The sequence below is a fragment of the Abrus precatorius genome, unplaced genomic scaffold (assembly GCF_003935025.1).
Source record: "Abrus precatorius isolate BTA unplaced genomic scaffold, Abrus_2018 Scaffold3, whole genome shotgun sequence".
Taxonomy (NCBI): domain Eukaryota; kingdom Viridiplantae; phylum Streptophyta; class Magnoliopsida; order Fabales; family Fabaceae; genus Abrus; species Abrus precatorius.
In genome coordinates, this window is record NW_020874373.1 from 35,692,022 (window position 1) to 35,703,970 (window position 11,949).

At 33.2% G+C, this 11,949-nt stretch overlaps 2 protein-coding genes across 2 annotated transcripts; both read right to left on the minus strand.

The window, feature by feature from the left end:
• Positions 1 to 1,997: 1,997 nt before the first annotated feature.
• Positions 1,998 to 3,384, minus strand: LOC113863204. Its single transcript, XM_027496699.1, has one exon. It carries the CDS (start codon positions 3,155 to 3,157, stop codon positions 2,480 to 2,482), a length of 678 nt encoding a protein of 225 aa, XP_027352500.1. The 5' UTR covers positions 3,158 to 3,384; the 3' UTR covers positions 1,998 to 2,479.
• Positions 3,385 to 8,457: 5,073 nt separating this feature from the next.
• LOC113862927 (glucan endo-1,3-beta-glucosidase-like) lies at positions 8,458 to 11,656 on the minus strand. The gene is made up of 4 exons (XM_027496234.1): positions 11,167 to 11,656; positions 10,200 to 10,778; positions 8,975 to 9,248; positions 8,458 to 8,743 (listed from the first exon to the last, which is right to left on the minus strand). Exons 1-4 carry the CDS (start codon positions 11,620 to 11,622, stop codon positions 8,721 to 8,723), a joined length of 1,332 nt encoding a protein of 443 aa, XP_027352035.1. The 5' UTR covers positions 11,623 to 11,656; the 3' UTR covers positions 8,458 to 8,720.
• Positions 11,657 to 11,949: the final 293 nt, after the last annotated feature.

Consider the following 11,949-nt stretch of genomic DNA (forward strand, 5'->3'; position numbering starts at 1 on the left):
TTTAATATATAGTAGTTTATTTTTATTTAATTTTGGGTTTTTAAATTTGAAAATTATTACTTATCTGTTTGTTTTTCTATCAAGTGACATTTTACTTGTTTTACGGTTCTTTTAAATATTATCAGTTTTTATGCATAGCAGTTACAAAATAAAATAAAATGGTAAATTAGACTTAAATATAAAGATTAACTGATAAAATTAAAATCTTGAAACATAAGTAAATCAATGGATGGGTAAATAAATTGATTGTGCATTTTTATTAAAATTTACATAATGACGATAAGTAAATATGAATACGAACTTCGCATCTTTTTTTTTTCCTTTTTAATGTGAATGGGAACTTCTCTTGGGTATAAAGAACTTCAATTTGAAAAATTAGAGAGAATGATCAGCATGGAGTTCATAAAGCACATACTATAAAGAACAATAGCCACATTTTCTTACCTGCAAATTAAAATTAAATGATCATTTTACTTTTCTAGTACCAGTCTTTGTGTTAATATTTCTTTTCCAAATTTTATTATATCTTCCTACTATACCAAATAAAAACATTCTTTTATTATTATATTGAAAACATAAAACTTATTAAATGTATAGGAATAAAGGGTAGGGAGATTTAGAATTATTTTTGTTCCTTGTTATGTATTTGAGCAATTATTACCTTTTAACTTGGTGATCATACAGCATATATGGCGTGGAATCAGACATAATGAGAAAATGTTTTGATTTCACATTATATGCTTACAAGAAAACAAGGGGAAAGAAAATATTTGCTCTTAGTCACATCTCTGATGAAATTGCAAGTTCTAACATGTGACAGTGGATAATACGGACTAGTGGTGGCACCACCTAGAGAGGCCTACACATTTATTGAGTGAAGACTTGAATGGCACACTTGCTTCAATCTCAAAGGACTTAGGACCCCTCAACCTCGTTGAACTTGATAAGGCATACATAACATATGAATCACTAAAGGTAAAGGATTTGTGCTTGCATATGCAGCTGTAAGCATGGACAGACACAAAATGTCCATTATTCTTGTGAAGATTAAAGTAAGTAGGCACTTAGACATGGGTCCTTCTCAAGCCATGATTAAAGCCAGAGGTGGGCACAAGGGAAAAGAAATGTGGTCTCTTTCCTTTTTCCTTCACTTTTCTCAACTATCAGAAACTTTACTGAGAGGGAATAGAAAGGTTGCCCATTGTTCCTTCTCCTCCATGGATCCTACCTTGACTATTTTAATATTGTTCTAGATAAATACTTTCTTACCATATTCAATTCCCTCTATTGAAGGATTATCTGCATACTTATATTTTATAGTCATAGCTACATTAGTTTTTATAGGAAAAACCTTAGCATTTTTCCAAAGCTAGAATATTGTAGGATGGATCCTCTTAACATTTCGTTATTATTTGGCATTTTCCTTCTTATAGAATAGTATTTTGTAATATAATATTAAAACTGAGGTGGTTGATGGATCACGGGTTAGATAGTGGCACAATTTACCAGAAAATCTTTGCAGGGGGTGAAAATGAATTGGGCAGTTTTTGTCTATAGATTATCATATTGTAGTTGCAAACTCGTGGTTCCATTAATTTCATTGATATGCCTTATTAAAATTTGCATTCCGGTATAAATATTTTAACAAATTAGTGAGACGCGAAAAAGAAAAACATATTGATTCTTTCTATTATTATCATTACCAGCTTAACAATTTTTTCAAGAAACATTGGGTTGTATTTTGATGGGTTATATTATACTATAATCTACTTAAAACCAATATAAAAAATTTCTTACCATAATTTTGAACTATGAAACTTTTTCTGTATTAAAAGTGGGTTCTTCTCAGGTTTCAATATGCAGAGATAAATTACAGAATAATCAACAACTGGTAAAAGCAGCATTGCTACACGTGTTTTGCCAATAGTTAGCATTTAAGAGGGGACTAGAGAGGAAATATTTTTCATTTCTATTGTTCAGTGGTAAATAAATTAAGAATGTATTCTTCTAATGTCAACAATTGGAGTGGCTAGTGGTAGAAAATATGCCTGCTCGGAGTAGCTTAAGATTTTAGCCAGTAAAAAGAACAAAAGAAGAATTAACTACTAAGCCTAATTTTGCGCCCCCTTGACAAATTTGTATAAGCAGTTGTCAACAAAAAGGACAAATGCAACCTTGATTCAATCATTCACAGTATAACCTTAGATTCAATGCCCAATTATTCATGCTACATTACACTTTCTTTTTCCCCAAATTCAAAAGAAAATACAGATCAAACAAGATCATCAACAAATAAACCAATAATAAGCCTCCCAAAATTCCAAAGACTAAGAAACAAGTTAACAAATTAAGCCAAAATATTTCTAATTAAGATCCTAAGAATGATGATGATGATTAAGATGATGTTAATGAGAAGAAGAAGAAGCACTTAGACACATATATCATATAAAAACTGATGATGATTGATTCACAGCTTAGCCTAATGAGCCATGGCTACCTGAGGCTGTGAGTAACTGATGCTTCTTTGGTGTGGCATGGAAAGCATAGCAGTGTGATCCAAGAAATCTTTGAGCTCCACAACAGATTGCAGAATAGTCCTCAGATCTTCAGCATAGGAAAAGCCAAAGCTTCCAACTTGCCTTACAGCATAGACATAGAAAGTTATGCAACCTTTTCTGAACTTGAACCTCGCCATTTCACAACCATTGAGACCCCTTATGAGCCTTTTGTTCACATCACCAAGTGCTATTTCTGGTGGCCATATTCGATCCACTGCACCCTTCATGGCTTCAGTTTCAAACACAAAGAGAAGCACCTTGGACTTCTTGGTGCCAAGGCCAAGTGTGAGAGTGTGCCACGCATGATGTGCCAAAATGGTGAAGTTTGTGGGCAAGAATGCTGTGGTTGAAGGGAAAGGAAGCTTGTCCTTTGGTTTGTTGGTGGTGTTGGTTGGTGGAAAAGACAACACTTTTAGAAGCTCTAGAGGCCTTGCTCTTCGGATTGTGAATGATTTCACTATGAACTGCCCTCCAAATCTGATACCCTTTACCTCTGAGCTTGGCTTGAAGGAAAAATCTGAATTGTGCTTGGTGGTTTGGTCATTGGGGTGTTGGTGTTTTTGCTTCTTGTTCTTGTTTTTCTTCTCCTTTTCTCCCATGTCGAGAGGGTGAGAAATTGAGGGTTTTTGGTGGACACAAATTGGTTGGTTATCTTGTTTGATATCATAACATGACCAATACAAGGCTTTCAGTGGTATGTACTATGTTGTAGTAGTAGTAACCAGTACTCAGATTTTTTCTGGGTGTGTTTCTTTTTCATACCGGGGTTGATTACAGTCAAAAAGGTGGAATAACACTTGACAAATTTCAACCATTTGGTTTGGAAAAAAACAGGGCACTAACTAGTCTCATTCCATTCTTTTATATATATTTCTAAGTTACGTGGTGGGTTCGCTTTAGAAATGCAAATTAAATCATTTTATTTATGTAAGATTATATTTCTAGTGTTTCCCAAATATCTCTTCACACGTGATAATTAAGACACTGATTTCTTGAATATTCAATACTACTTTTCCTCAAAGCTTAAATTATTAATTAATTAAAGAGTACAGGACTAATTTTAATTTGTGTTTTAACTGGATTTAAATGAGATAATCAGCGGCATTGCCACTTGAGGGGAGATTAAACATCACATTTTAAATTAAGTTTTGCTGTTGAACTTTGTTAATGATTTAAAAGTATACTCTATATTGAATTCATATGGAAGATTTTAGGTGGAAATTATTCGGATTTTAAAGATAGAAAACTGGACAATACTGAGAAAAGCTAGATACAGAATCTCTGCCACCCGTGCATGCCCCAACTAAGTTCTGGCCCTCGAGATAATGAAGATATGTTAAAATTTATATAGGATATTGTAAATTTGTTAAAATCATTTCCTTTTATTGCACCACAACTAATTAAAAAGTGTTTTATAAATTCAAGTTAATCCTATCAATTTATTGCATTGATCCTCTTCGTTGTCATTTATGATGCTTGCATCAAACAAAAAGCTATCATTGCACCAAAAAAATTTGGTACCCACAAGAAACATAGGCTATCAGTTGCTCATATCATCTAACCTAACCAATCCATCCACCAATTAAAAATAATTAACCACTAGCATATGTCACAATAAATAAATACGTTATTCCCACACTTGAAATTTTATATACTTACTTTACACTTAATATTTAATGATCTAATTAGTGATTAAGAACATTTATCATTTTTTTTCTCAAAATATTTTCCCATCTGGCAAGTAGGAGATTAATCTATTAAAAGTACATTCATGCATCATCCTTCGTTTTCAACATTATTTTTTCCATATAAACTAAACCCTAAACCACATCTAAGTTATATAATTGAGTGGCAATGCATATTGAACTTCTTTGTGTACTTCTCTAGTTTATAATAAACATAAAAGAAGGATAATTGTTGTACATCCACAATGTGTGAATGCAATTAAATATGTGGACGATGTGTTGCATTGCAGCAAGGGGATCGAACCTGTTGTGTTGTCAAAACCTCAAGCACCGACACATCTTAGACATCTTTGGTACCCAAATTACTAGATTAATTTAGAAGAACAGCATGTGCAGCCATGGGATTGTGCTCATTAATCATAATTACCCTGCAAATGAGTTCACTAATAGAGATTGGGACCACGTAATGATGGTCTCTTAGAGAGAGGAAGGAAGTTGAGCTGCTTCCAGCAACCATAATAGCACCCATTTGTTTAAAGGTCTTCAATTTTCATAAGATTGCTAAAAAATATTTTAATTGTTATTGCTGTGAACATCCATATTAAAGAGGAACCAATTTGAATTATAAATTTGTTATTTGTTGAAAATATAGAAGTAATAAAAAAATTGTCTAATAAAATTCAAGTATAAGTTTATATTCAACATAACTAAAAATATGAAATAGTTTAGTGTTGAATTTAAATGTCACGACTTGAACTAAAATACATCATGCGACTATTTGTGCAGCATAGGATATGATATAACTGTTCAAAATATTGTTTAATAATACAAAGTATTCTTCTTATTTACGCATGATAAAAGAGAGTGGTTGATATATAGTTACATTTGATATTCTTTTTGAGAGAGATGAGGAGGTAAGCTTACCTCATTTGACAACCTGAAAGTTCCCTTACTAAAGTGTTTCCTTCTAAAGGCATCATTGCCTTCAACAACAATTAAAATCAAGAGAACATGAAGACAGACAACCTTCAACAACAACTTTATACTTGGCCCTAGCTAATAATAATCAAGTTTCAAGCCCATTAGATACCAAATCTTTTATTTATTCATCTTACTTTAAAAGGGTTTGCAATAATTTACTGTCAGAAGTAATAAAGATGTAAAATGAATACTCTCTACCAGTCATATGGCTTAGCATGTCTATATTAAATTTAAAATTAATCAGTAATTATATCAAAAAGAGATGTGGCAAATAAGAAACTTTAATTGCTCTATCTTTTTCTTTTATAGCTTGCTACAAATATATATACTTAGATCATGTAAATTTTGTTGAAGGGTCTATCAATTTCAAACACCAGATTTGATGGGTACTTTGACACAAGGTTTCAACAAAAAGTTAGTTCTTTTTTTATCAATAGGCTAATTCATAAAGATTATGTCTACATCCTCTTAATTGGCACGAAAACTACCAATTATGATCAATAATCTAACATGCAGAATTTCGTGTACTTCTAACAAAATCAAACAACTGATATTGACCTGTATTTTAAAATGCCAGAAGATATAGGTAAGAAACAGTTGTAAATATATGTTTGTGTTTGGCGTTTCAAGGACATTTTTTTCCTTTTCAAATTACAAGAAAAGTAAAAATATTTCCTAGAGGATATACTAAAGATTGTGTGAATATAATGCTAGATAACATTATCAATTATAACATTATTGGCTTTGAAAAGCCTCAGTTAAATTGATAAATATAAATGTAAATAAGTTGAACTATTTATAAATAAAAAATACTTATAATAAATAATAAGTCCACTTTACTTTTCTGTTCCGTAATTTTACTTTATCTAACATGGAGTTTTCTGCTAAAAACTAAATTATAAACTTATAAATATTTCAAGAAAATATTTAATATATGAAATAAAAATTAATTAAAAGTAAACTATTATTATATATAAGATCATATTTTAAATAATGAAATTGAACGAGTATTATGTGCAAGGGTTCTATCTCTAACGCAGAAGTTTAACATTGACTATTATTAGAAACTTAGATCTGATATTGAAAAGAATTGGCAAGTTTCTCTATGTCACATTTACAAGCAAGCAAATAAAAACAAGTAATCATTTAACAAATCTAAGCCCATTAGCTTCTATTGATTCCAATGTTTATTTTTGATCCTCCTATTGTTAATTTTTTAGTTTTTTGGATCAAATAATTCTAGGCCCATTGTATTCATGACATCCACACTGATTGCAGTTGTATAAAAAAGCGTTGAAAAACTAAAAATTTAAAAATAAAAGAGTTGTTTAAAAGAGTTTATAAAAATAATTTATAATTTTCATTATAATTTAATTTGAGTTAATAAATTTTACAGTTAAATTTATTTAAAAATTTCTTAAATAAATTAAATTATATATTTAAATGCCTCCAAAATCAGTGTTACAACAGAAACCATGGATGACCTATCCTACATATTCTTTTGAAAGTGTCCAACTTCATGTGAAGGTTATTAATTTCTATCTATCTTTTTTTTTTTTTGGGTGATTCCAAATGACCCCTTTTCCAAATTTGTTGACTAAATTGAACAGATTCAAAATTCTTTTATCAAGGTTGTCTGTTGTTAAGGAAACGAAAGAATCAACAAAAGTGCTTTACCAAACAGACAACAAAATTACTATTATGAAGGATCGATTATGAAAGCTGGACAGCATTGTTAAAGATGTTTCATGGCTTTTTGTAATACGAGAAATATATATTATGTGAATAGTACCAAAATAAACAGGAAAAGAAAAAAAAAATTAGTTGTTTGGAACGGATATGTGCTTGGAGAAAATCAAAGGATAAGTTCTGTTTGTAATGAACACAAAACGCTTTTAAAAATGGCATGGTTTTTTTCACTAGTTATTGAATTTTGGAATGCTTTTAAAATGCACATATGATAGTTTTTTTTCTTTCACAAAAAATAGTATTCAATTTTGGAATTGAAAATGTTAGTCAAGTTATTTTCTTTGTGGTGTAGCATATTCTTCCTCAACCAAATCTTAAATATCCTTTGTAAAGTTAACTAACATACAGAAGTAATGAGAATAACAATTGTCTGTCAGTACAATTATAAAAAATGTATTTTAAATATTTTAATTAATATGTTTATGACCCTCTTAAAAGAAAGAAAAGACATGGTATCTTGTGCAATGAGATTGAGGGGAGAAAACATGTAAAAGAAAAACAAAAGGAATAAAGTAAAAAAAGAAAAGAAAATAATTTAGCAGTGGAGAGAATCCCGGATTTCATCACTCTTGTGTTTCACTCACTATCAAATCTATCACTTTTCGATTAATTATTGTTGGCAATAATAGCCAATAGAGAGTCAGATATGCAGAAATCTTTTCTGATTTCTGAATTGGGTCAGCATAATTTAATGCGAGTTGTTGTATATTTGACAAATAAGTCACGGGTGCATTCATGGGCATGGATTCTCTGATGCCTGATGGCACCAGGTGCTCAAAGCATTTCACCATCCATTTTATCAAAATATTTATATTTATTATTTTATATAAAATAATTTAAACATTTTAATGATTGTAATGTTATCTGGTGATCAATTCAATATAAAGAGGATCTATTTGCATCCATGAACGCATAAAACAAACATTCAGAGGTATTCATGTTATCTCGTATATTGTATTTATTCAATTTTAGCCGCTAAATTTACATAAAAGGTGGATACAAACTGACCTTAAAGAACAACGATTAATCAAGTTACAGCTAAACGTTAATATCATTACAAATTGACATCCACCGAACACATATTTAGCAGGCAGGTAATGTCTTGCCAATGTTCAACATTTTTTTCTCAGAACTACATACATAAACTAAGGATAAGCTTGAGCTTTTAAATACAAACTTCAAATCAAAGGTGCTCGATAACATAAATCTGAATTAACTTGAAACTTAATTTCAAAATACTTTTAACTATTAGAACAAAATCATTTTTAATTGAGCTTTAATTATAAAATTTAATCATTCAAATCTATCATCTCCTAAATAATTGAGAAAATTTTGAAATTAGGGATCAACGGCACATTTCTTTAAATAGAGAGAATTAAGTCCTTCAGATTAATTATCTTCCAAACGTATTTGTTGACAAATGCCTTGATTTTAATCAAAATGAATGAGTTTGGAAATTAGGTACCACCACCAACGTTGATTAAGCCACAACTGATGTTATAATATTAACGTAATGTTCCTATTTATCATGCAGCCGTGGATCGACCATAATATTTAGTGCATGAAATGCCATGCCGGCTTAACATTTTTTTTTTTGGCAGAACAATATACAAACTAAATAAATGAGAATACATGAAATCATAATCACAAAGCTGCTACTACCACAAGGACCACATTGACACCACGACAATGGGCTTTCTCTCTATCTTCTTATCTTTCCTCTGATTATGACTTTGAAGCAACATGCTCAGATTCTACAATTATCATGGCCTGCAATAAAAACAACATATACACACATCGTAAGTGACAAGAGAGGTGCAGTACGGAGAGGAAGACACGTATACTTTTGTGAGTCCCACAATTTTATAGGATGCACAAAATGCATGTCTTTCTCTCCAAAAGACTGATCCAACAACGGTGGATAATCCAAACCCAAAAATTACAATATTTTGAAAAGAAAACACTATTTTATGTTTTTGGAAATTAGGTACCGAGACTCACTTGGATTAGTAGAGGTAATGACACCAGTGTGAGAGAAGTCACAATTGAAATCATGGCGACCATTGGCCTGGTAGTAAGCATTCATGGCATAAGTGGCAAGGGCTCTAACGTTGTTGGCAGCAAAGCAAACTCCTCCTGGTTGAATTGGCCTGCAATCAACACCTTGGCTGCACACATAGTTTATGTTGGCTTGTAGAGCATCGTTGCTAGCATCTGCTTTGGGCACACACCAACTTTGCCCTCCTGCTACTGGGCTTGCCGGTGTTCCTGCTCTCTGCATTTATTCATTCAAAAACATCTTAACAACATCATAAAACTAACAAATTGGGTCTGCTTCAAATGTAAATTATGCACTGCTCCTTTACATTTTCTAGTACTACAATAACAACCAAGCCTTTTCCTACACGTTTTCTAGTACGTGGACAAAAATTAAAGCTAGTAAGTAACTTTCTACTTAAATAACACCAAACCTTATAATATCAAACTGGCTTTCTGAATTAACAATGAATTAAACCAGTTTTCTGAAAAACAAAGAAATGTGTATTGAATGAAATTTGTTACAATTCTGAATCACCACCCATTTGACACTTTTCATCCCTCTCACACATCACCCGTTACATTTATCACTCTTCTCTTCCTATCTCTCTTCAAGTATCTGTACTAAATCCGGAATCAATGCAGTCAAAAAAAGGGTAAAATTAATGTAATAGAATGTAAAGTAATGATACTTTACAACTATACAAATTAGATGTAGTTTAATGCAAGCCACAAACTACATATATTTTTTTTGACTGCAGCGAATCTAAATCCTAAACATTCCTGTGACCGTTTGTTAGTAATACTAATATTATATAACAAAAGAGGCCATGTGACGAAGGAGACCATATAGATTCTCTGTACAAAGCACCATGCACCTTTATCGTTAAAGCCACATGGATGCACCTTCAATCTCAACCGTTAGATATGAGGATGACATTTAAATCATCAAAAAACATAAAAAGTTTATTATAATCAACAACTGTAAAGGCCGGTGCATCCATGCTATAGATCTCGAAGCATGTATTGTAGAAGCCACCTAATAAAGCAGCGCAGATAAAGAGGCAAAATAAAAAAAGCAAAAAGACAAAATGCACATAATGTAATAGTTCAAAATTTTGAAGATTAGTTAGAAAAATAAAAGGAAGTAGTAATAACAATATATTAAATTAATTAAATCAAATTAAACCTGGTCATTGCGCAATATTCCAGAGTTATAAACGGGTGTAAAATCGGGTTGGAAGAGGCCCCAATTACGCTCAGCGAGTGGACCGGGTTTTTGGTTCTCATTGAAAAGTGCGAAAATGTAAGTCTCGAACCGGCGGTTCGGCATTAACGGCGTTCCCTTTCCGGTTTCCAAGTGCTTAACGAGCTGGCCGTTATAAGACTGAGCGTTAGCGATGCTACACGCATCCCAACCGTCGCAAACGGAGGGCCACCCTGTCTCCCCCACCGCAATGTCCACGTCACCATACCCTATGGCCTTCATGGCCGAGTGCACTGCGTCCATCAATGCATCGAACTGGTTATTGTATGTTAGTTTTGTGTTCCTGTCAAACAAACCCCGGTTTGGTCTGAACAGTGCAAAGTTCACGTTCTTCGGGTTGTACCCGAAATACGGATACGGGTTCACCATAAAGGGTGTCTTCGTTTCCTTCAGAAACTTCAGCATTGGCCCCAACACGTGCTTCGCATACCCTGGCCTGAAGCTTCCCGCACTCGGTGGCAACGATGACCTCATTATCGCCAATGAATGTGCAGTCGTCACCTAAATCATAACCCCAAATATCAAATATTACATAGTTTTGTATTTTTTAGCTAAACTTTTTAGTGAACAGCTAGATTCTGTTAATTGAAGGTTCCAGTTCATGACCATGATCCCGTCTTAGAAAAATTATTATAAGCTACCATTTTAGTCATAATAGCATAAAAATCTTGACTTTATGAAACAGATTCATTTTAGACGGGAAAAAAATTGAGGTGGAAAAATTTAAAGGTGTTTTTTTAAATAAATAACCAAACATGTGACCTTGTGTGGGGATATGCATTATGCAAGCTAGAATCAAGATCAGAATATCTTAAAAAGCATGGAAATAAAAATGAAATTTTTTTAATGCATTTAGATCTTAAGAGAGATATTAATGATTGATGATTACCTTAACATCGGTGATACCCTCGGCGAGAAGAGCAGAGTGAAGGGTTCTCATGGCGGGGACGAGGTTACGGATCATGATGGCATCGCCCCAATGGAGGACCTCGCTTCCGACGAGGATGTAGTTGATTTTGGTTTGAGGGTGGAAGGGTTTAATGTTGGCGACCACCCATTGGCGAGCTGTGTCGATTTTCGCGAGGGCGGCGATGTCACCGTTAGGGGCGGTGACGGTCACCGAGATGCCGCTGTTGGCGAAGGCTTGAAGGATTTGTGGGTTCAAGTCAAAGATCTTCACGCGGTCGATGATCGTTCGCGTCTTAAGGAAGTTCGCCACCGCCGCCGGCGCCGGAAGGTTGTCACCGAGGGTGCCGTAGTTGACGCCGATGGAGTGTGCGGCGGTGGAAAGGTGGAGCAGCAACAGGGGAAGGAACAGAGCGGAGAGGGTCGAGGTGGTGGCCATGGATGGTTCTAGTGAGGGGTGGTGTTGTGTTTGGAGTCAGAGACAAATAATCATACTTTGCGTTTTATATATAAGTAGCTGTGAACGACACACATAGATTGGGTTTGAAGGAGACGTTTCAAAATAGGCTCACGTAAATAATAGAATGTCTCCGTTGTGCCACTTCTTTCTATTCTTTAGTGCACATGGCTAATCATGGAATCACTATAAATTATCTGAGGTTATTTGTTCTTACAATAGGTTGCTGTTCAATTCTATGTCAAAGTGTATGCTTACATGTTTAGGATAAATAGTTATCTTTTAAAAGAGTTATTTTGAAAACTAATA